Source organism: Tachyglossus aculeatus, chromosome 20, assembly GCF_015852505.1.
Source record: "Tachyglossus aculeatus isolate mTacAcu1 chromosome 20, mTacAcu1.pri, whole genome shotgun sequence".
Taxonomy (NCBI): Eukaryota; Metazoa; Chordata; class Mammalia; order Monotremata; family Tachyglossidae; genus Tachyglossus; species Tachyglossus aculeatus.
The window spans coordinates 2,004,936-2,030,694 of NC_052085.1; the positions used below are offsets into that span (position 1 = coordinate 2,004,936).

General features: G+C 45.7%; 1 protein-coding gene across 1 annotated transcript in view; it reads right to left on the reverse strand.

The window, feature by feature from the left end:
- Positions 1-25,759, reverse strand: part of ATP8A2 (ATPase phospholipid transporting 8A2) — a 333,778-nt gene that overhangs the window by 226,414 nt on the left and 81,605 nt on the right. The window contains exons 11-21 of the mRNA XM_038762117.1: positions 25,237-25,402; positions 23,584-23,711; positions 22,398-22,475; positions 21,566-21,654; positions 18,956-19,000; positions 18,164-18,239; positions 11,896-12,001; positions 9,983-10,065; positions 6,609-6,658; positions 3,901-3,970; positions 956-1,040 (exon numbers count right to left, since the gene is read on the reverse strand). Of these exons, the coding sequence (XP_038618045.1) occupies positions 956-1,040; positions 3,901-3,970; positions 6,609-6,658; positions 9,983-10,065; positions 11,896-12,001; positions 18,164-18,239; positions 18,956-19,000; positions 21,566-21,654; positions 22,398-22,475; positions 23,584-23,711; positions 25,237-25,402 (976 nt within the window). The remainder of the gene's footprint in view (positions 1-955; positions 1,041-3,900; positions 3,971-6,608; positions 6,659-9,982; positions 10,066-11,895; positions 12,002-18,163; positions 18,240-18,955; positions 19,001-21,565; positions 21,655-22,397; positions 22,476-23,583; positions 23,712-25,236; positions 25,403-25,759) is intronic.

The following is a 25,759-nucleotide window of genomic DNA, read 5'->3' on the forward strand; positions in this document are numbered from 1 at the left end:
ACTGGACTAAGCGCTGGGGAAGTACAAGCTGGCAACATATAGAGACAGTCCCTATCCAACAGATTGAGTGCTTACTGTGTGCAGAACACTGTACTAAGCGCTTAATAATGATGGCATTTGTTAAGCGCCTACTATGTGCCAAGCACTGTTCTAAGCTCTGGGGTGGGGGGGGATACAAGGTGATCAGGTTGTCCCACGGGGGGCTCACAGTCTTCATCCCCATTTTCCAGATGAGGGAACTGAGGCCCAGAGAAGTGAAGTGACTTGCCCAAAGTCACCCAGCTGACAAGTGGCGGAGCCGGGATTAGAACCCGTGACCTCTGATTCCCAAGCCCGGGCTCTTCCAACTTGTACTTCCCAAGCGCTTAGTACCGTGCTCTGCACACAGTAAGCGCTCAATAAATACGATTGATTGATCGATTGATTCCCACTGAGTCACGCTGCTTCAGTCAGGCTTCTTATTGCCTAAGCAAAGGCCATTTGGGGGGGAAAAAAAGAAAAAAAATAGCAAGAAACTCTTTAAAGGGTCTAAGAATTGAAAAATATAGGTTGTGCCAAAGGAAGTGAGATTTTATTCACATTTCCATAACACAAATCATTCTGCTTATTTGGGGACAATCTGAATCATTGTAGCAACGCTTTTTTTTTTAAAGCTGTGAGCACCAAAAATTCATTCAATCGTATTTATTGAGCGCTTACTGTGTGCGGAGCACTGTACTAAGCGCTTGGGAAGTCCAAGTTGGCAACATATAGAGACGGTCCCTACCCAACAGTGGGCTCACAGTCTCCTTGGAGTCTTGGTCAAATTCTTTGCCGGCAAGAAGCCAGCTCCCAACTTGTAATATCCTGAGTACCTCAGGGATGATTTCTTGCTGCCATAACTAAAAACATTACAACTCCAACAATCAGATTCGGGCGGAAACTTTATTCCACTGACCTCTGCATTTCTACTTACCTTCTGTAGCAAAATATTCAAGGTGGCATAACGTTTGCTCCATATACTGAGAATTCTTTGACAGCCTATCAAAAATCACATTATCCTGTCAAACAAAAAGTCATGAGTAAGTCTTCCGTTTTGTTAGCTATCAAACAATGCACTGTATTTGAGCACCTACTGTATGCACAGCACCGTACTAAGCGCTTGGGACAGCTTACAACACAACAATACACATTCCCTGCCCACAAAAAGCTCAGATTATAGATGACTATACTCTATAGCCCGTTGTTGGGTAGGGACCATCTCTATGTGTTGCCAACTTGTACTTCCCAAGCACTTAGTACAGTGCTCTGCACACAGTAAGCACTCAATAAATATGATTGATTGAACGAATGAATGACTACTAGTTGCATTAGTGCCCTAATCTCTTTGAACATGCTGTTTTCTCGATTCCACGCTGAACTGAGGAGTGAGTTTTGGAGAATAAACACGTCCAGTTTCCCTCAGCAAAAATCAGGTTCGGAATTATCCACCGACTCCAAGCAGGCGGTGGGGGAAGAGTTATTTTAAAGGTGCTCATCTCCTGCTTGCTTCTTCAAGGATAAATGTCCAACAAAACCTGTGAAGCAGTTGTTCAGAGCAGTATTCCTGCAGAGGTGAATGGTATATTTTACAAGTCTGTCTCCTCCACCCAACTGGAAGCTTTTTGAAGGCAGGGATGGCTACTACTTCTTTTTATACTTTCCCAAGTGCTCAGTATAACTGCTTGCAGAACAATATCCTTGGTGCTTTGGGGATCGCAATTAGGATACATACCTGTCATCAAAGAGCTTACATCTAACAGTGGAAGGGGACACCGATAAATTACAGATAGGAGAAAGCAATCAAGAATAAAAGTATGCACAGGGCTCATGCAACTATTCATTCCAAACACTCTATTTGAAAATATTTTGATGTCACTCTCTCCTGACAGAATGTAAGATCCTTGTGGGTAGGAAACATATCTCTTTTTTCTGTTCTTTCCCCAGCTCTTAATATAGTGCATCGCATTTAGCGGGCACTTGTACTATTAAATCTTGTACTTCCATTGCATTCATTCATTCAATCGTATTGACTGAGCGCTTACTGCGTGCAGAGCACTGTACTAAGCGCTTGGGAAGTACAAGTTGGCATTCAGTGGGTGCTCAAAAAAACCACCGCAAGTATTACGTGGGCAGAACAAGGCATCTCATTTCCATCGACATCTCACTTATCTAGCATGATCTATGTCAGGTAAGAATGAAACTTGCTCTCTTTCACACTTTTATGGGGCCAGAGGTATCTTGTACTTCCATTGCATTCATTCATTCAATCGTATTTACTGAGCGCTTACTGCATGCAGAGCACTGTACTAAGCGCTTGGGAAGTACAAGTTGGCATTCAGTGGGTGCTCAAAAATACCACCGCAAGCATTACGTGGGCAGAACAAGGCATCTCATTTCCATGGACATCTCACTTATCTAGCGTGATCTATGTCAGGTAAAAATTAAACTTGTTCTCTTTCACACTTTTATGGGGCTAGAGGTAAAATGTATTTAAGGCTTCTAGTTTGCCAGCAGACAGCAGTAAAATGTGCTTGGGGCAGGGGTGGGGAAGAGAGAGGAGTATGTGATTATGACAGAGCCCTGAAGGATCAAGTTCTTATCTCTTCGGGCCAAGTCAGGCGCCTGACCAAGTTTCGAGTCATGTCCACACTGGCCGCATCCATAAAAAGCCCACACACCAGTTTATGGAAATGGAACCATCGATTCTCTGGCTCTTGTATAAAAGTCATAACTCCGCACTCATCTGTTGGTGCTACCACCGAAGCAAAACTGTGGGTTCGATTGGCTAGAAAATGCAACTGAAGTTCAACTTCCAAACGGTGCGGAAATTGGGGGCCCTATTCTCAAACTGCCAGAGATGAACACACAGGGACAGTCTACTTGAGTCCAATTATGTACTTTCACTCAGCAAGGTACCCTTCCAAGCACTTAATACAGTGCTGTGCACATGGTGAGTGCTTAAATGTTACTGATTGATGACGATGGCTGGAACATTATTGGGGAAATCCGGCACCACGCATCTGTCTAAATACAATGCGATGCAAAGAGAAACCACTGTGTGGACGTGGTGTCAGCCAAAGTTGGGAATTATAGTTTGAGTTTTCCTTAGTGTGGGGTTCATCAGGAGGTGAAATGCCCACGTTCTGGGGGAACTGACTGTAGTTTGCCCCAACTCAATAGCAGACCTCTAGGAGACCTGAGATAGAAATTCATCATCCAGCCGCTTTGTTCATCTCACTGAGCCTTTCCACTCTTCCAAAACACGGCCCTACTTAAAAATCAGGCTGAAGTGCGACTCGAAATCTGCTATAATCACTCTGGAGGCGGCAGCCCTTGGTTTTAGGAGGGAGTGCCCAGCGGGACACGTGTCACTCAGAGCAGTGGTTCCTATGGTCAGTGAAGTCCGGAAGGGCCGATTCAACACAGCGACACTGGGGAGACAGTGTTGCAAGCGGATTTAGAAATCCAGGGGGAAGATGAAGACATCACTGGATGCATGAAGAGAGAGGGAATTGGGGTGACCCGGAAAGGAAGTGCGTTTCATGCGTAGGACTGAAGTTCGGGGTGCCTGGCTGGGAGCTGGGGGTGAGGTGGGCCGGCAGCAACGGCCACTCCATTCTGATTTCAGGGCTGACCCTACTTTTCACTCATTCAATCGTATTTATTGAGCGCTTATTGTGTGCAGAGCACTGTACTACGCGCTTAGGAAGTACAAGTCGGCAACATATAGAGACGGTCCCTACCCAACAGCGGGCTCACAGTCTAGAAGGGGGAGACAGACAACACAACGGGTAGACAGGTGTCAAAATCGTCAGAACAAACAGAATTAAAGCTATATGCACATCGTTAACAAAATGCAGTAGCAACTTCAGTACTCACCGCGCCTTTGCAGTACAGGCGTAGCTGCCCCGTTGGAGTTCGTACGATCACTGACATCCTCTTCCTGTTACTGAAAGGAGGAAAAAACCAACTCGGTTGACTGTAGCCTTTTCTCACCGTGAGCCCAGGGCGAAGCAAGTGGTGGGACACACCGGTGAGAACTACCGGCATTCCACTCCTGGGTGGAAAGTGACCGTCAGAGACCTCAAGGGCCTGCTTAATGGTCAGTCGCTCTTTCCCAAATTCGTCTTCCAGGCTTGGGAGCCGGCATTTCCCCACCGCTTCCCACTCACCCCACAGGGGCTACACTGTCACCTGGTAAGGAACAGCCTGTTCACCCCTCTCCCATGGCGGATAGAGAATTCAAAGGATCCAGAGCTTTTCCCTTTCTCTGTTAACTGAATCTGCTCCCCCTCGGGCCCAATTCTGCCTTATAAATCCCAGAGAAGCCATCCGATCCTGCACATAGATGAAGACTAGCCAACTTTCGGAGTAGTAGTGGATGCTACTGAGAAAGAGGTTTTCTCATTAGTGAGTCCAAGTGTGGCTGATAAGACCAATGCTTGACCCTTCCACACTGGGTAGACGATTCTCCTTAAAGACCGTCAGTTGGTGTCATCTCAAATCCTATGGAATTTCCTCAGGATTTCACTGGCGTACAAGTTCCTCGACTGACTCCTACTGTACTCTCCCAAATTCCCAGTACGGTGCGCGCTTAGCACACAATAAATAGCGTCGACTACTTCCACACAGGAGCGTGGCCAATGGTTCATGCTTAAAGTGCCCACAGCTTGAGTTTTGCCTGTGGGTTTGACCCTTCCACACTAGGAGGAAGAAGGGAGTTTTGATACCCTATAAGCAATTCTTCCCAATAAGAGACGATTTTCAGTTGGTCTAACCATGCTGAGGGAGGGAATCAAAGGTCAAGATTATGCCAGAGAGAGTTGAAATGGACAGTCATTAAAAAAACCACCAGCTAGCTCCAGGCACCTATGTGCTTGAAGGAAATGATTTTCCTAGAAAGGAATCTGAGGAAATGGAAAAGACCAACTTAAGGGACAAAGGCCAAGTGCAGCCTTAATTTTCAACTCCACGTAACACTCCCTTTTCCACCCTAACATCTTCCTTTCTCCTCCTCTCTTCATGTCTTTGTTCTGCCTCAGGATGGAGAGAAAAGAAAGAGAGGGAGAGGGAGATGGAGCATGTATGAATTTATGTAACGTGGCGGGGGCTTCTGGGCAAGGCACCAACCCTACTCATCTGGAGACAGCTTTGGGCTGGGACTCAGGTTTTCCATTTAACCAGCACTCAAAGGGGTGGGGGGTGTCAGTGAGCAGGGTAAAAATGGCAGTCACGGCAATGGGATGGGGAAGCTTTCCCATCTCTATACATCTGCCACGTCCACGGCGCCCCATTTCCATCTCTGAACCAACCTCAGGGGCTTCAGCTTGAGGAGGAATCGACATGACAAAGTGGGGTGGATGGTTTAATGGAATCACAGCTGGAGAGCAACAGCAATCCACTGACTGCGCTTGCATTTTGAAGGGAAAGGAGACACCTTCAGGTTCAGAAGTTCTGCCTAGGCTAGTCTTGCTTTGGCTTAACACTTACCTCCCACTCCTGGTAGAGGCTTATGGGAACAGAAATCTTCCAAGAGAAAGAGCAAAATGACTGACCCATAAAATAGTACGGGGGATGAATGCTTCAGTGTACTCCACAGGGAACCACGCTATACCTCCGGGCGGGGGAGAGGGCTGACCTCATCAGTCAGTCTTTTCCCTCTCCACTCCCTCAGCTTCTACTCTGCTCAAGGACACAAGCAGCAGTGCTCAGATGGTGCAAGAAATTGGATGACTTCCACAGGCCTGGGGGAAGCGCCAAGAAAAACAACACCATCATCGACACCCTGGAAACCTCACAGACACCGTCGGCTGCTGCTGCTGTTCTGATGGGAATTCTGCCCCGGCTGTTTCAAGCACCAGGCTCTCGGAGCCCAGAAGGAGAGGGCGATAACAAAAGTGCGAAGAGAAAGCATTCTGAAAGACAGGCACGTTGGTACGTTGCCCACGTGCTGAGAAAACGGTGGCTTCGGGTTGGAATGGGTCTCTTTATGTTGCCAACTTGGACTTCCCAAGCGCCTAGTACAGTGCTCTGCACACAGTAAGCGCTCAATAAATACAATCGAATGAGTGAATGAATGGCTGACTGTGAGCCCCACGGGCGGGGCCCAACTTCATGAGCTTCTATCTGCCCCGGCGCTTAGTACACTGCTTGGTACTATTCTATTTATTTTATTTTGTTAATATCATCATCAATCGTATTTATTGAGCGCTTACTGTGTGCAGAGCACTGTACGAAGCGCTTGGGAAGTACAATTTGGCAACATATAGAGACAGTCCCTACCCAACAGTGGGCTCACAGTCTAAAGTCTAATATGTTTTGCTCTGTTGTCTGTCTCCCCCTTCTAGACTGGGAGCCCGTTGTTGGGTCGGGACTGTCTCTCTATGTTGCCAACTTGTACTTCCCAAGCGCTTAGTGCAGTGCTCTGCACACAGTAAGCGCTCAATAAATACGACTGAATGAATGAATGAATGAGCATATAACCATGTGGCCTTTACACTCGGCAGGTTCTCCAGTCAGAGTCCAGGGAAGGGCAGACCCGCCTGCGGCTGATTCTTCCTTTCGGAAGCACCTGAGAGGGGGCTTACCTAGAAAACTCCAGCACGTTGAGAATTTCAAAGGTTTCCTCTTGCCCCAGCTGCAGGGAGACAATAAAACATTCTCTGCTGAGACGCGCCGGGGGAAACTATCTCAAAATACGCCCCAAACCCCCAGCTCCCCAAGACCCATCCGCCAGAACCACCGTGCAAGAAGAAACACCAGGATTTTTCAAGCACGGCCCCTTTTGTTGGGAATACGGTGTGGCGATTCCTCCCTCTGGTGGTCCGAGCTCCACACGGAGCCCTTCGCAGTTTAACTGACTGCACCCTTCGTAAAAAAGACATTTTCAACCAGCTTTGCACATAGTAAGCGCTTAACAAATGCCAACATTATTATTATTATTATTATTATTTGGAGTCTGAGGTCATAGGTTCGAACCCCATCTCCACCACATGACTGCTGTGTGACCTTAGGCAAGTCACTTAACTTCTCGGAGCCTCAGTGACCTCATCTGTAAAATGGGGATTAAGACTGTGAGCCCCACGTGAGACAACCTGATTGCCGGAGAGCCCCGGTGAACGCCAGTGGTTGAGTCGAGGCTGCCGGTAAATCTGGTCTTGGAATCCCACATTAGGGACAGAGCTAGCCACAAGTATGAGGGCTTCACTCCCTTTTTTAAGTGGCATTTCTTAAGGACTTATTAGGCACCAGGTACCATACTGAGCTCTGGGGGAGATCAAGATGATCAGGTTGGACGCAATCCCCGTCAATCAATCAATCGTATTTACTGAGCGCTTACTGTGTGCAGAGCACTGTACTACGTGCTTGGGAAGTACAAGTTGGCAACATATAGAGACAGTTCCTACCCAACAGCAGGCTCACAGTCTAAAAGGGGGAGACAGAGAACAGAATCAAACATACTAATGAAATAAAATAAATAGAATAGATATGTACAAGTAAAATAAATAAATAAATAGAGTAATAAATCCCACACAAGTCTCCCACTCTTAACCCCCACTTTACAGATGAGGTGACCGAAGCACAGATGAGGGAATTGCCCAAGGTCAAGAGAAGCAGCGTGGCTCAGTGGAAAGAGCCCGGGCTTTGGAGTCTGAGGTCATGGGTTCAAAACCCGTCTCCCCCACATGACTGCTGTGTGACCTTAGGCAAGCCACTTAACTTCTCTGAGCTTCGGTTACCTCATCTGTAAAATGGGGATTAAGACTGTGAGCCCCACGTGGGACAACCTGATCACTTTGTCTCCCCCCAAGCGCTTAGAACAGTGCTTTGCACATAGTAAGCACTTAACAAATGCCAAAATTATTATTATTATTATTATTATTATTATTATTATTATTATTAGGAGTCTGAGGTCATAGGTTCGAATCCCATCTCTACCACATGACTGCTGTGTGACCTTAGGCAAGTCACTTAACTTCTCTGAGCCTCAGTTACCTCATCTGTAAAATGGGGATTAAGACTGTGAGCCCCACGTGGGACAACCTGATTACTTTATATACCCCCAAGCTCTTAGAACAGTGCTTTGCACATAGTAAGCACTTAACAAATGGCAACATTATTATTATTATTATTATTATTATTATTATTATTATTATTATTTGGAGTCTGAGGTCATAGGTTTGAATCCCATCTCCCCCACATGACTGCTGTGTGACCTTAGGCAAGTCACTTAACTTCTCTGAGCCTCAGTTACCTCATCTGTAAAATGGGGATTAAGATTGTGAGCCCCACGTGGGGCAACTTGATCACCTTGCATTCCCCCCCGGCGCTTAGAACAGTGCTCTGCACATAGTAGGCGCTTAACAAATGCCATCATTATTATTATAAGGTCACGCAGCAGCGCTGGAATTAGAACTCAGGTCCTCTTGACTTCAAAGCCCGTGTCTATCCACTAAGCAACCCTGTTTCTAGGCCACGCCACTTCTCCAGCCCCTCAACCAAGAGCAGGGCCGGAGGAATGGTGGAGGAGGAACATGACCGTCGGCAAGCAAGGAAGTGGGGGTGGGAATAGCTTTTTTTTTTTGTACAGCACTTTTTAGACATTCCGAGATGATTGTTTTCATTCCTTTCCTTCCTTCCAGGCTAGACTACGGCTTAAACAGTAAGAGGGGGAGAGATAATAGAGGGAGAGCTAGCAGTCTACTTATGGTAGTTAGAGGCCTAGATGAGCCCCTCCTTCCCAAGACTCCAGACCCTTTTCCTCCCTTCCCCAGAAGCCACCACACATGCAGAATTTCTAGACCAGTCCGGAAGGCAAATAAAGCAGCCAGAGTTAAGAATTCCCTGTTCCTAATGTGGAAGGAGAATCCGCTATTTCCTTGACATTTACTATTAGGAAACTCTCCCTTTCATTCAATCGTATTTATTGAGCGCTTACTGTGTGCAGAGCACTGTACCAAGCGCTTGGGAAGTCCAAGTTGGCAACATCTAGAGACGGTCCCTACCCAACAGCGGGCTCACAGTCTAGAAGGGGGAGACATAACAAAACATATTAACTAAATAAAATAATTGGAATAAACATGTACAAATAAAATAAATAAATAAATGGAGTAATAAATATGTACTCAATCTCAATCTGGTTGGGTCCCACCCTGTCCCTCCAGGCCCTCGTGACTCTAAACCCCAATTTCGGAGCTAGGTAATGAGCCAATTTTAACCACAAACAAGGCTTCCGGGGTCAGAGGTCTCACAGTAATTTAAGTGATTTCTGCCACTCAGTTTGGCCTACATTTACCCCCTGGGATGCGCTCAACTATCTGTGTAATTCCACTGACAAAGAAATCCTTCTGTCTGAATTTAAACCCATCCATCCTTGCCCTGCTCTCGGAAGGAATGGGAGAAACTGCTGATCAGGATCCACGGTTCTAAAGGTCGGAACGGTCCTGGTTCACTGAGGCCTTTGGCTTCAGTTTCCACCATCCCCAAAGCAGAATGAGTTTGTATTAAAGCTCATTTCAAAAGTCAAACGGTACCTGGGATAACTGGCAACTTCGTCATTTCTCCTTAAAATCAGAACAATGGGCATTTCGAGCACAACACACCAAAATACAGAAATAAACCACACAATCTTCACTCTAAAGCCCCAATCAGAGCTGGTTCCTTTGTCGAGCTACATTTTTTACACTAGATTAATAAAATTTTACCGAACAGAAAAATCCGCTGAAAGTAGTCTGCTGCACTTGCTTAGCTCCCATAAATTTATATCGTTGTTATATACATAAGTCTGTAAGAGGATATGAGAAGGCAGTTCCAGCGTGGGCATGCATCCTGTTTAGTGTGCAATCAAATCTATGCTCAGGGAACTTTTAAAAGCAGACTTATTGAGGTGCAGGATCTCCATTCTCGAAGAGTAGACATAGCTTTTTTTTTGTTTTTAAGCGTTCACCAGGCCTTTACTTACTGCTTCAATGATGACGGAATGCGGAGTTCTTCCTGTAAAGACAAACCCAAGTTTCTTGGCTCCTTTCACTAAAGCCCCTTCATCTGTAAAAAAAGAAAGAGATAGCTTAAGGTCTTGAGACTATTTATTCATATTAATGTTTGTCTCATTCTCTAGACTGTAAGCAGGGGACATGTATATACACCTGTATATATGTTTGTACATATTTATTACTATTCATTTATGTATGTATGTATTTATTTATTACTATTACATATTTATTACATAGTATTATTTATTATTCTATTTATTTATTTTATTTGAACATATTTATTCCATTACTATTACATATTTATTACATAGTATTATTTATTACTCCATTTATTTATTTTATTTGCACATATTTATTCCATTTATTTTATTTTGTTAATATGTTTTGTTCTCCGTCTCCCCCTTCTAGACTGTGAGCCCACTGTTGGGTAAGGACCGTCTCTATACGTTGCCGACCTGTACTTTCCAAGCGCTTAGTACAGTGCTCTGCACACAGCAAGCGCTCAATAAATACAATTGAATGAATGAAAATGAATGAATATTACTCTATTTTACTTGTACATATTTATTCTATTTATTTTACTTTGTTAATATGTTTTGTTTTGTTCTCTGTCTCCCCCTTCTAGACTGTGAGCCCCCTGTTGGGTAGGGACCGTCTCTATCTGTTGCCAACTTGTACTTCCCAAGCACTTAGTACAGTGCTCTGCACATAGTAAGCGCTCAATAAATATGATTGAATGAATGAAAATGAATGAATATTACTCTGTTTTACTTGTACATATTTATTCTATTTATTTTATTTGGTTTATATGTTTTGTTTTGTGTCTCCCCTTTCTAGACTGTGAGCCCGCTGTTGGGTAGGGACCGTCTCTATTTGTTGCCAACTTGTACTTCCCAAGAGCTTAGTACAGTGCTCTGCACACAGTAAGTGCTCAATAAATACAACTGAATGAATGAATGAACATGTCTGTTTCTGTTGTAGTGTACCCTCCCAAGCTCTTAATACAGTGCTCTGCACATAGTAAGCACTCAATAAATACCACTGATTGATTGATTGAAATGAGCACTGTCCTGATGGAAGACTCTCCCCATCTCCCAAATCAATCAATCGTCTTTATTGAGTGTTTACTGTGTGCAGAGCACTGTACTAAGCACTTGGGAAGTACAAGTTGGCAACATATAGAGGCAGTCCCTACCCAACAGTGGGCTCACAGTCTAGAAGAGTGGGCTCCCAGTCTAGAAACCCAAAACCTCCCACAGTCTGGAAGCTGCTGACTTTGCGCAGCGGAGAGAGGAGGAACAGAATCAATCAATCGTATTTATTGAGCGCTTACTGTGTGCAGAGCACTGTACTAAGCGCTTGGGAAGTACAAGTCGGCAACACATAGAGACAGTCCCTACCCAACAGCGGGCTCACAGTCTAGAAGCAACTAGAAGCAGCTGAGAGGCCACTATGTGCCAAGTTTCCGGGAAGGCAATTTAGTTAACAGTGCCCTTACAAGCTGAAAGTTCCTGGGCCCCTCTAAAATGGGCCTCTTCTTCCCTATCCCTGTGGGGATTGGTTCTGGTCTCTCACCAACTCCGACTGTTTCCTGGTGGAATGCTCCTCTCCCACCAGGGCTGCATGTTATTTGGACTTCCTTGCTCATCTGTGACAGGGATGGAGGAAGAGGAGGAAGCAGAAAGCCTCTCCTATACCCTACCTTCACCAGTGCCACAAATCGATGGTCAAGAAGACGCCAGAAAAAGGAATCAGGATGCTCCGGTCCCCATCGTCCCCTGCTTCTCTCCCCACCCGCGGCCCAATCATCCCCTCGTCAACTCTGGCCGTGGCCAAAGAATTGAGGCCTGAGAAGGCAGGATAAAGAAGAACAACTCCTCACCTGGGGAAGAGGCCTGGTAGATTATGGTGCTTCCAGCTCTTTCGGGGACTACTGTATGGCAGACTGCTAAGAGAGTGAGGAACTCCTGTATACAGGCAGCTGTCGGCTAAACAGACACACAAACCATTTTACCAGATTAGTGTCCCAGGATACAGATACACTGATGTCTTTTTTTGAGTTTTGGCTTCACGCAAGTCACTTAACTTCTCTGTGCTTCAGATACCCCATCTGTAAAATGGGGATTCAATCCTACCTAGACTGTGAGCCCCATGTGGCACAGGGGCTGTTTCCAACCTGATTAACTTGTATCTACCCCAGTGCTTTGTACAACTGCTTAGCACATAGTAAGCACCTCAAAAGTACGATCGTTATTAATTCTCGTTATTATTATTAAGAACATGCACAGAGCGGTGCCCCGGCACCAATGCCGATCCCTCCAGCACAGCACATCCTGAAGGGGCAACCAAACCGCCAAACCACCACAGGCAGGGCCAATAAGCAGCAGGAACACAGAGGGGTTTGTGAAATCTGACGGAATGTGGCAGTGACAATTACTGTTTTGGGAATTGTAATTAAACTTGTTTTCATCATCCAGGCTCATCCAGGAGTTCAATAACTGCTTTTGTCTAATAGAGGAGTTCAAACACCCCCACGAGAGAAGGAGTAAATGGGCCCAGGGCATACTAGTCAATCAACCGTATTTACGGAGCACTGACTGGGAACACAGCACCGTTTTAAGAACTTGGGAGAGTTCAATAGAAGTAAATGCCATTTTCTCGCCGCTGAACTTTACAGACAAATATCTCTAGACCGTAAGCTCGTAATGGGCAGGGAATATGTCTGCTAATTCTGTTATACTGTACTCTCCCAAGCATTTAGTACAGTCCTCAATGAATACCACTGATTGATACCAGATTTCCACTACTGTCCTTGTAAGCCCCATTGGTGAATCAGATTTTAGACTGTGAGCCCAATGTAGGGTAGGGTTGGGTTGGGTAGGGACTGTCTCTATATGTTGCCAATTTGTACTTCCCAAGCGCTTAGTACGGTGCTCTGCACATAGTAAGCGCTCAATAAATACGATTGATGATGATGATGATGATTTGCACTGTGGGGGAAAGAAAAAAAAGTCTCTCCTGAACCCCAATCACAGGAAAACAAGAGCCTCAGGATGTCTTTCTACAGCCACAGAGTTCATTAGCTAGAGCTCAATCATAGGTGGTCCAAAGTAGCCCATCAACTGAGGAATTTACATGCAAAAACTGACCATTTGAAACGTGAACGTAGCACAGCTCTGACAGAGACCAACAGGTGGATAAATGTTTTATAGGATTAGTTTGATATATGTGAGCCTCATGAACGGAGACTGTAATTGGGGAATTTAGTTAGCACTTTAGAAGCTTTAAGGAACAGCCATCTTCAAAGACTGGAACTGGGTTTATCATCATTATTTTTTTTTTTTAACCTTCCCCCAAAAAGAATCTGCCGGATACTACATCTCTCTTCTGGGTTGTTTTCCTCCTTTAGAGGCTGGAACAGTGAGAAGAACAGATTTCTGGACTGTAAGCTTGTTACGGGCAGGGAACATGTCTGCTAAATCTGTACTCTCCCAAGAGCTTAGCACAGGGCCCCGCTTACAGTAAGCTCTCAGTAAATACCATTGATTTATTACCTCTCCCAAATTCAGTTGGTTGGATTTTCATTTCGGTATCGGTTTCCACTTTTGCGATCCACTTGGGATCACCTCTGGCTAGTTGCCCAGTGGTGCTTGGGCGAGTGGGTGGACCGTATCCCCACCTCCTGACTCACAGGCCTCTCAACCCCATTTCTCATGCCATGCCGCCAGTTTCATTTGTTGTTATTGTTTCCATGGCCTGATGGATTACCCAGCAATCTACCAATTTCACAGTCACAGATAACAGAACAGCTTGGCCTTTCTTATCGGTTCAACCCTTCTGCACAGCTGCCAACTGTCTCCTTGTTTTACAGTTCTGACACAACACTCCGGCCTAGCAAACAAAAAATGGAGAACACTAAATGGTCAGTAAGTGATTAAAGCAGGACCAGAGGCCCTGCCGGATGGGGTAACCTAAGGGCGACGTACCAGACACGGGTGGGTGTTCAGAGCACGAAATTAGTACAGAGGCTACAGGGAAAGGAAGTGCCACACCAGTGTGGGTGGAGAATGAATGAACAGGGCCAAGATTGTCACCTGAGGATATTCTGATTTCATTTACATTACCAATATTCTAATTTGTAAATAATCCCACCTCCACCACGTGTCTGCTGTGTGACCGTGGGCTAGTCATTTAACTTCTCTGTGCCTCAGTTACCACATCTGTAAAATGACGATTAAGACTGTAGCCCCATGTGGGACAGGGACTGTGTCCAACCCAATGTGTCTGTATCCGCCACAGTGTTTAGTGCCGTGCCTGCCACACAGTAAGTGCTTAACAAATATTCTCTTTTTTTAAAAAAAAAGAGAAGCAGCGTGGCTCAGTGGAAAGAGCACGGGCTTTGCCCAAGCGCTTAGTATAGTGCTCTGCACACAGTAAGCGCTCAATAAATACGATTGATTGATTGATTGACTGATTGGAGTCAGAGGTCATGGGTTCAAATCCCAGGTCCACCACTTGTTAGCTGTGTGACTTTGGGCAAGTCACTTCACTTCTCTGGGCCTCGTTTACCTCATCTGTAAAATGGGGATTAAGACTGTGAGCCCCCCGTGGGACAACCTGTTCACCTTGTAACCTCCTCAGCGCTTAGAACAGTGCTTTCCATATAGTAAGCGCTTAATAAATGCCATCATTATTATACCACAATTGACTGAAGTCAACCTGATTACCTTGTGTCTACTCCAGTACACTGAACAGTGCTTGTCACATATTAAGCACTTAAGTACCACAATTATTATTATTAAATAATGACAGTTTGGAAGTGTCACCCAAAACTGCCTCAAAATTCCCAAGTCTGGCTCCAAGTCATGTCCAGATGGGACTTGAAGGCCTTGATTTCAGAAAGTTCCAGAAGAGGCAGTCAGGAAATACAGGAGTAAGAAGCAGAACAGCAGAAACTAACTGGTAAATAATTATTCGTTTGAAACACCTGACTCACATTAGTATAATCTATTTTGTTTCTATTCATAATAATAAATATATTTTAAGTTCTTCCTGGAGGTTACTCCCAAGAGTATCATTTTCCCCAACAAGAAGCATTAATTTCTCATTTCCGAATACCCGAAAGGAACGTAAGAAAGCAGAAGCAAAGGATTTTGGTGGTGGACAAGGGGGTACAGTAAAGAATAAGCGGGACAAGAGGAAGTGGCCAGAGTGGATAGGGCCAGCTGGATGCCAAGAAAGGAGTCGGCAAGGACGCGTGAAGGAGAGGACTCAAAAGGCTGGATGAAAGAAGGGACTGAGAGGACTACGAGTGGGCCGGGCCAAATAAAGTTTGTGGTTGACCACAGGCACTGGAAAACTAACTCAGCACTGATACCTCACTTCCTAAGTGCTGCAGTGGCTGCATTGCAGATGCGAGCTAAGGGGAGGAAAGATGTCAGATGGGGGCCCTCCCTCAGGTTCAGAGTGCCTGGATGGTGTCCCGGTTTGCACAATGGTTCCAGTGACCCAAGTAAGATTGAGAAAGAGGGAAAGGAAACGAAACCCCAGAGGTGAGGGAGGGTGAAGGACCGAGTTGTTCTGAAAACTGGGGGATGTGGAGAGCTTGCAAACGTCTGAGCAGATGTCTTCCTCATACATACCCGGGGTCTGTTATGAGCAACCACGTGCGTTTGTACGGCAGCTTCAGAATTGATGAGAAAAACAAAAGTTGGGCATTGTGTGCAACAGTGTCTGCATAAAGTAGTGTTATTCCTGTACACTGCTTCTAGGTTGCACTGCAGAACCTCAGAGCCGTTACCTGCGCATCAGGAATGGGTTGGCCCCGAGAACCCCACAGAAGGCAGGAACAATTGGCATACTTTCTTCCTCTGCAAACTTTCTGCCGAGCTCCTGCCGTTTATTTCTGCATATTGGAAATAGCCGCTTGGGAATGATGTCAAGGGACCAAGTGAGTTATTCCCCCCCTGCCTTAAAATTTTTCATGGGGTTGGTTCTCTGACTTGGAGCCAAACTCTGGATTGGCCACCTGCCCAAATTTAAACTTTAAAAAACAGTTGCAAGACGACTCAGAAGATTAGAGATGATGACCACAGGCAGAGGAAAATTCTCCAGCAGATGGAAAGAGGTCCCCGGGGAAGAAGTCCAGGCTCTTGTTTTAAACGTGCTTTAATTTTTAGCCTGTGGGGCCAAGCAGACACAACCCGGGCATACTTAGGCAAGATTATTCCTGAGGCAAAAGAAGACAGATCCCCTCTCTGAGTGTGAAATCAATTCATACACTTGAAAGAACTATTTCAGCCCCAGCCCCATCACAGATTTCAGGTATTCTGGAAATTGGAGGGTTAGGGTTCTCTCAAAGATATCTCTGAATCTATGTTACGAACTGCATGTAGGCAGCACCACCTCAAAATGAACAATATTCCATTCTCCTTCCTTCCCTTTTCATGGGGGGAGGGGGGGAGGGGGGGGGGAGAGGGAGAGAGAGAGAGAGAGAGAGAGAGAGAGAGAGAGAGAGAGAGAGAGAGAGAGAGAGAGAGAGAGAGCGCGCTCTTTCCTTTCTAGCTCTAAACATGCTCATCTCCCCTATTCTCTAATTCCCTTTCTGGATACCACTGCAGCTCTCCCAAATCAATCAATCAATCAATCGTATTTATTGAGCGCTTACTGTGTGCAGAGCACTGTACTAAGCGCTTGGGAAGTCCAAGTTGGCAACATATAGAGACAGTCCCTACCCAACAGTGGGCTCACAGTCTAAAAGGGGGTGACAGAGAACAAAACCAAACATACTAACAAAATAAAATAAATAGAATAGATATGTACAAGTAAAATAAATAGAGTAATGAATATGTACAAACATATATACATATATACACATGCTGTGGGGAAGGGAAGGACCCACTCCTGTCCAAAATCCTTGAACAAACTGTACACACCCACTGCCTGCACTCCCTCTCCACCAACTCTCTCCTTGATGCACTACAAACAGATTTTCTATCCCGTCGTGTCCCCCAGTCACAAATAATAATAATAATAATAATGGCATTTATTAAGCACTATGTGCAAAGCACTGTTCTAAGCGTTGGGGAGGTTACAAGGTGATCAGGTTGTCCCACGGGGGGCTCACTGTCTCAGTCCCTATTTTCCAGATGAGGTCACTGAGACCCAGAGAAGTGAAGTGACTTGCCCAGAGTCACAGAGGTGACAACTGGAGGAGCCGGGATTCGAACCCATGACCTGACTCCAAAGCCCGTGGCTCTTTCCACTGAGCCACGCTGCTTCCCACAGACAAATCTCCTCTATACAGCCAAGTTCAACAAATCCTACTCCATCCTAATCCTCCATGAACCCCCTGCCACCTTGAAAGAATTCTGAATAGAGGGGAATGGCCCATAGTATTCAAACTTTGGTTTTCCAAGCAAGGTACTCTCCTGCTCAGTTTCATTGGTTGGCTTGATTTTGACCTGCCATTGCGTAACTGTGGGTGCCTTGTAGGTCTGTGGTCTGGGTATCCTATCAATCCATGGTATTTACTGAGTGCTTACTGAGAACTAGATCTATTAGGTGCATGGAAAAATAGACTAATAGCAGGATATGTCCCTCAAGTAGTATTCCAAAGCAAAACTGATTTACAGACAGAACAAGCTGGGGGGAGAACAGACACATGAGAATGAAACAGCTGTATATACAGATATCTATATAAAGTTTAAATATACATCTTATACATGTGGAGGAAAATAAACTATAAATGTGCTATTTTAGTGGGTTTTGGCCTAATGGAAAGAACACTGGGCTGGGCATCAGGAGACCCAGTTTGGGGAACTACCTTACTGCTTGACCACGGGATAGTCACCTAAACCTCTCTGGGCCTCCATCTCATCTGTAAAATGGAGATACGATAGATTGTGAGCCGGGTCGGGACTGTGTATGGGTTCATAATCTTGTATCTCCATACCTACCAATTCTGTTGTATTGTATTCTCCCACGGGTTTAGCAATGGTCTGCGCACAGCACACTAAATAAATACCCTTGAAGATGATGAGCTACTCCAGCACTTAGCCACAGTAAGCACTTAATGCCATAATCATTATTATTGCATTTCAGCACAAACAGCATTGAAAATTAAACCTGGCATCCAAATATTTACTTACGTGATCATTTTCAATGTTCTGCAACAATCTTGGGTCATCGAATTCGCAGGATTCACTAGTAGGAGGTGAGAGCTGACTGCAAGGTAACAGAGAACACTTTGACATAACGGCTCCAATACTGCACGTAAAGGCACACGCGCGTCAGTTGAGTCCTTCAGAAAAGCCTCCCGCTGCACCTGCTCCAGCGGCAGAGCAGTTCTTCTGTTTAAGAGTCGGGACTTCAGTAAGAAAAGCCCTCAGCCCTTCTCCAAACCCATTATCATGATTAATGGCATTTATTGAGCCCTTACGATGTACTAAGTATTTGGGAGAGTACAATAAAACCGAGTTGGCAGACACATTCCCTGTCCACAGTGTAGAGGGGGAGGCAGGCATCAATATAAATAATTAAAATATATAACCCCACAGAGCCCCAACAGACTGGACTCCTAACCCTATGTGACCCACTGTCCTTGGTCGATGGGTTGCCAGCGGGATCATTCCACTCAAGGCCGCGATGACCGTGACGGTCACTGACCCACAGCCTCCATTTTCCAAAAAGGACGATCCCATTATCAGTGGCCTCCACTGTCGTCCAAATGACGTGCGACTCAACAGACGTCGGCCCCGAATCTCGTCTCCTCCCATCCTGCCCCTCTGGGATAGAGAGCTAGCTCATTTTGTCCATTTTCGAACAGCAATACGAAGACATCTTCCATTTCCATTTACAGCTATTGGGTGGGGGGAAAAAGCCCATGATTCTAGGAAGGCTTAATGACAATAAACAACGGAAAGAACACCGAATCTCTTTACCTGAAGTCTTCAGAGGAGCGCTCTCTTACCAGTTCTGGGAAGTGGCTGTGAGGAAAGGCAAAAAAACACATGCGTGTTTTAAGAGTATGTGATCAAAAGGAAGAGAACATTATGAGACGAGAAAGGACCAGAAAGAATAATTTCTGAAATTGCAAAGGGTTTCTCGGGATACTCGTACCTGAGAGAAATGAGCCCATTTCCATTTCCCTCATCCCCCTCTCCATCCCCCCCATCTTACCTTCTTCCCTTCCCCACAGCACCTGTATATATGTATATATGTTTGTACATCATCATCAGTCGTATTTATTGAGCGCTTACTATGTGCAGAGCACTGTACTAAGCGCTTGGGAAGTACAAATTGGCAACATATAGAGACAGTCCCTACCCAACAGTGGGCTCACAGTCTAAAATATTTATTACTCTATTTATTTTACTTGTACATATCTATTCTATTTATTTTATTTTGTTAGTATGTTTGGTTTTGTTCCCTGTCTCCCCCTTTTAGACTGTGAGCCCACTGTTGGGTAGGGACTGTCTTTCTATGTTGCCAAACTGTACTTCCCAAGCGCTTAGTACAGTGCTCTGCACACAATAAGCGCTCAATAAATACGATTGATTGATTGACTGATTAATCCCCATTTTACAGATGAGGTAACTGAGGCTCAGATAAGTTAAGTGACTCGCCCAAGGTCACACAGCAGACGTGGCGGAGTCAGGATTCGAACTCATGACTTACCTCCTTCCCTTCCCCACAGCACCTGTATATATGTATATATGTTAGTACATATTTATTACTCTATTTATTTTACTTGTACATATCTATTCTATTTATTTTATTTTGTTAGTAAGTTCGGTTTTCTTCTCTGTCTCCCCCTTTTAGACTGAGAGCCCACTGTTGGGTAGGGACTGTCTCTATATGTTGCCAACTTGTACTTCCCAAGCGCTTAGTACAGTGCTCTGCACACAGTAAGCGCTCAATAAATACGATTGATTGATTGATTGATTGATCAGTCATTTAGGAAAGCCATTTGCTGACTAACTGGGGCTGCCTGGCATCCTCCTCAAGCTACTGGGTGAGCCACTTGCCCACTGGCAGCTCTGCACAGAGAGGCCACGTGGTCAGCTGAAGCCACACACCCTGGTCCCGTGTTCCTGACCCTCATGTACCCACTGTTGGGTAGGGACTGTATATGTTGCCAATTTGTACTTCCCAAGCGCTTAGTACAGTGCTCTGCACATAGTAAGCGCTCAATAAATACGATTGATGATGATGATGATGTACCCTGGGCCCAGGAGAGTCCTAGTCTCCAACTGAGGCACTAAAAAGCTGCTGTCACCACTCAGCCTCCCCATGCTGCCCGGAAATGCCACAGGCCCTGCATGGCATTAAACCGAGAGGGCTCTTCCAGGCCAGGGACCGGGGATTCTCCTTCTTCCCAGAAACGGTACGCACTGCCACAGGAGCGGCTCAAACAAGCCGGATGGGGCACCCATTTTGCCTGCTGCCGAAAGTGGCCGTTTGGCTACAGGGCAAGTCACTTCACTTCTCTGTGCCTCAGTTCCCTCATCTGTAAAATGGGGATTAAGACTGTGAGCCCCATGTGGGACAAACTGATCACCTTGTATCCCCCCAGCGCTTAGAACAGTGCCTTGCACATAGTAAGCGCTTAACAAATACCATCATTATTATTATTGCTGGGGCAGGTGGAGAAAGGAGTAGGTCTTCCCTACTCTACCTTTCCCTTCTGCAACCTATTTGGAGAGAAGAGGCAATTTGAGTGGGGACTAGCAGATCACCAGTTCCTCCAATTCATTTCCCTCCACTCCAGGCGGCCAGGCTGAGGGTCAAGTGAGCAGGCGTCAGGCCTCCCCCATATTGCTGCGGACACAGGAGTTTCCAGGGACGGTCGTCTGTCCAAGTAGTCTGAGCAGTTTTCCGATCATCACTTCCTCTACAAATCCCTTCGGATCAGGTACAGAACCTTAAAGTGTGTGACCTTTTTGGAAACAGAGCACGGGCCCGGGAACCAGAAGAGCCTGGGTTCTAATCCCGGGTCCACCACTCGTCTGCTGTGTGACCTTGGGCAAGTCACTTAACTTCTCTGGGCCTGTTACCTCATCTGTAAAATGGGGATTGAGACTGTGAGCCCCATATGGGACCGGGACTGTGTCCGACCCAATTTGCTTGTATCCATCCCAGTGCTTAGAATGGTGCCTGGCACATAGTAAAGCGCTTAACTACTACTATTATTATTTCAAAGCTGTTACATTTAGATCCCTTTCATTTTAGGTTAAAAAAAATCCATTTAAAAACAGCACAGACGTCACATATAATCCAACATTTTGCCAATAAGGATTTCTTAGAGCAAAACAAAATTTAGCTTCAGCCTCTGACACTCCTGGTAAACGTCCAAGAAAAACACATTTCAGCCAACACTTTCCCACACCTAAATGTTCTCTCTGTTGTATAAGAGGGGTCTGTAGCTTAATTTCCAAAAGAAAGGGTTTCTTAGGATTTTCCCTCCAAGCTGCCATGCAAACAGGAGGACTGAACTGAGTGGGAAGTCAACATCACCAAAAGTCGAGTGGGCTGACAGAAGCTACACTTACCCATAGGTTACTCCAGCAATGCTGCATTTCTTGAAATTCATAATGTTGCAGGTGAGTGTTCCGGTTTTATCGGAAAACAGATATTTGACCTAAAAAGAAAAATGTCCAGTCCAATAAAAGATGTAATTAGCAAAGATTCATGTGATACAGTTAAGCCACAGAATCAGAGTTCAGAACATCTGGTATTTCCATTATACCAGGAACAACACTGTTTTGAAATGAAAGAAAATTAAATCATTAAAAAATGATTTAAAGACCCTGCCATGACTCCAGATAATTTATACCCAGGAGGCAGGGTAGCCTGAAGGGAAGAATATAAGTCGCGTCACAGCTCTGCTGCTGGCTAACTGAATGCCTCAGAACAAAATCACATAAACTTTGGGCCTCAGTTTCATCTGTAAAATTGGGCTTCTACTACCTTCTGCTCCCCATCTCTCCGGGATCTTGTGACTACAAAACAAGTTGACTATGTGATAGTAAAACCCTCAGCTGACAGCATCTCAAATCTGGGGAAAAGCAGGGAAACATCACTTCTCTGGCTTCCTGGATACTGCCCAAATTATGATTAAATAAGCCAATTTGAACTAAAAAGCTCAAGACTCAACGCGCTGGAATCAGACATTGCAGATAACGATTAAAATGGATATGTTTAAAGAAAATTTTGGACCCTAATGACATATTAGCTAACCTAAAGCATTTTTCCAGGAGTCAGCGAGAGCCAAATAGCACCATTTTTTTTTTTTTGAAAGGATATGGAGACAACCACTCATTCACTCAAATAATTCCTCCTGGGCCCAAAACACCTGTGTTAAACTCGAAAATATGCTCTCACCTGTCCGAGCTCTTCGTTAAGGTTTGACGTCCTGGCCATTGCTGGAGTATCGTTTTCTATATAATACATATCCATGTCCTGAAAGAAAAATAAACACCGACTAAGCCCAGCTTTGATTCTGAGTTTAGATTTTCAAGACTTACGGGAGCGTTTGATCCTTCAGTAAAACGGCTGGTGGCACCAAGCATGCTGGATAAAGGATCCGGGAATCAAGTGGCCCGACGCCCTTTACATCAAATGTTGGGGATTCCTGATGGAATCCGTTCAGAACCCCCAAGAGACTGAGCCACTGCAACTTAAATGGATTTTTTTTCCACTTTGTGGGATGGTCAAAACAGCTCAGTATAAAATACCCAGGCTCAGTATACCGTGGAAAGTCCATTAGTTCACTAGGGAGGCCACGATAATTCTATTCTGAACATATCAAGGTCTTCTCACTCCTCAGTGGTAACAGACTGAGCACCAATTGGGTGCCAAGCGCCTTGTATTGAGCACTTAGGAGAGTACACCAGAAGCAGAGCACAAGGTGCTTACGGTCCTAATCCCCGTTTCACAGATGAGAAAACCGAGGCACAGAGATGTTAAAGTGACTGAGGTCCCACAGTAGACAAGTGGCAGAGTTAGGATTAGAACCCAGGTCCAACTAACCCCCAGGCCCAAGCTCTATCCACTGCACCACACTGCTTCACTTGCGAGGCAGTCATGGACAGGGACCTTATCCTTCTATTTTAAAACTTTTTGGCCAAGGGGCCAGACCCTGACTTCCCCATTAGACTCTTGATTCTCAAGGTGCCGCTTCTCCATCGTTATCTGCCCATCCTCTGGGCTTAATTGGCTACGGGGGAAGGCTACTGAATACCTGCATCCCTGGCCCACCAAACTAAGCTTTCGTGTCTGTGACCATAACCAGTGTTGCCAGATCACGGGAGAAGTTTGAGACCAATACACTCCCCGTTAGACTCAAGGTACATTGAGGGCAGGGCACATAGGTCTTGCTACTGCTGTACTCTAAGTGCTCAGCTTAGAGTCTAGCACTTAGTAGGCACTTAATACATGCCACCGACCGGCTGAACCCGCACTTAAAGTTACCAGAAAGCCTGCAATCATCAGTTGGAGAAAAATCTGAATTACTGAAAAGTGATCAATTCTTCCCTGGCCCTTTTGGGGGATTTCCGGCTCTACTCACCCAGTTTATGAAAAGGGCCTGGGTGAATTTCACTACTTCGAGAGTGACCAGCAGACTGATGGGAATGAGGTTGTTGTACAAGATGATGAACGTCAGCAGGTTGTAGCCAAAGTTGTTGGAGACCGCCTCTGTGGAGAGAGCAAGGCATGAGCTGCACAATCTGCACTAACCCAGTCCATATTCAGGGGCACCCAGGGTCATCACACTGAATGGTTTTGAGATCTGCAGAATCTGTGATTCCTGCCAAGTCAGTAGGCACAAGGGGAATATTCAAATCCTCTCACTCTGGACCTCTCTGATCCCAGAAAGGGCTTAGTGTCATTCTCCCCTACAGACCGTAAGCTCCTTGAGGGTAGGGATCGTGTCTGCTCATTCTACTGTGCTCTCCCCAGTATTTGCACACAATGAATTCAACTGATGACTGACAGCCCAAGCAGGCACTTTTCTTGTGTGATTATATTCACTGCTCTTCAACCTCCTCTCCACAATAGTGCCTATTTTGACTTCACTCCCCTTCCCTACTCTTCTCTCTCCCTCCAGATAAAGTCAAGGTGAAGACATGCTGTTCTGACAGGAGTGGAGAAATATGGATGTGATTAGAAAGGACACAAAGGCAAGAGAGCTAAAGTCAAAGCTGAGTCAATGAAAAATGGACCTATGAAACTCCTGTCTCCTATCAGAGCAAATGCACTCCTCACTGTACCAAAAAAAACCCCAAAACCCTCATTAGCAAGACAAACTGCATCCCAGCTGAGGCAGCAGGGACCAGCGCTGTCACCACAAATCATTATCTCCCTACTGCCAGTAACGATTACCCGAGCTGTTTCAACACTGTATGTTTATCTTCCGGAGGCCCAACCTCTACATCACTCAGAGCCTGACATACTTTACAACTAAATACAATATACACAGAATTCCCCAAGTCTTCACCAGGTTTTTAGTCCCTTTTCAAAATAAACCAACACTCTCTCTTTACTGGACTGAATCAAACAGGGTAGGCGGCTCTAATGTGGACCGAGAGATAGTGAGCTGTTGAGGAGCCCAGATTAAACTGAAGCCCCCCAGTCTGGGTAGATACAGAATTAATCAATCGTATTTATTGAGCGCTTACTGTGTGCAGAGCACTGTACTAAGCGCTTGGGAAGTACAAGTTGGCAACATATAGAGACAGTCCCTAACTTCCGGATTCTAGCCTCAGCTTCCCTGAAGACTTGGGAAGGTTTTCCGGTGTAAAACAGAAAGCTGCCTTGGAGAATGATTAGTTCACATTCTTCCACTGATGTTGGACACGTAAAAAGGCTTTGACAGTTTGAAGGCTGACAGCCGTGGAAGTCGGAAGGAAGAAATAAACTCCCTATTGAAATAGTTTTGATCGGCAGAACGTATTTCGGAGCAACCCAGCTGTGCCCCTTGCGGCATCCTGCCAGTTTCCTCCTTTCTCTCCCGTGCGGCTCCCTAAGGGAGAAAACAGTTCAGCCCGCATTCCGGGAAAGAAACATCCCGGTTGGGAAGCTACTTAGTACTTCCCCTACTAGATGGCATGTTTCCTGTTCTCCCCAAGAGTATCTGGGGAGAAACAAGCCCCACGCAGTGGCGTGCAAGTACTTTGGGAGCCGACGAGAGCCAAGAGGCTCCACCCAGTGAGGTACTTACCGGTTGTGCCGAGATACCAGTTCACTTGGCCGTGCGTTCTGTTCCACAGAAGGGCACCCACGGAGCTCACCAAGGCCATGACCAGGAGGATGCCGAACAAAACCAGGATCTGCACGTTGGTCACCTTCTCGACATTCGATCTCTTCAGAGGCGCTTTCGTCGAGTTCTGCACCAAAGCACAAACCGCCGTGACGGCCTAATGATGACTGGAGGGAAAAATGACCTCTACAAACTGCCGTAGGGCAGCAAGTGCCCACTTTGAGCACTGACCACAAACAAGAGCTCCATGGTTTGGGCAGACCAGCCGGCCAAAGACTCACGAAGCCGGAGACTGGATTTGGCCTTCAATAGATGTCTGACAAGTGATGCCCTCGGACCAATGGGAGTGCTTGTCCCAACTCCTTAAATGAAATTCCTTTTCCATTTTCCACAGTTCACCTGGAAGACTGCCAACCTAACCAGTGCCTCGGAGAAATTGGGGAGAAGATACCAGCTAACATCCCGTCAATGGAAAGGAATTCAC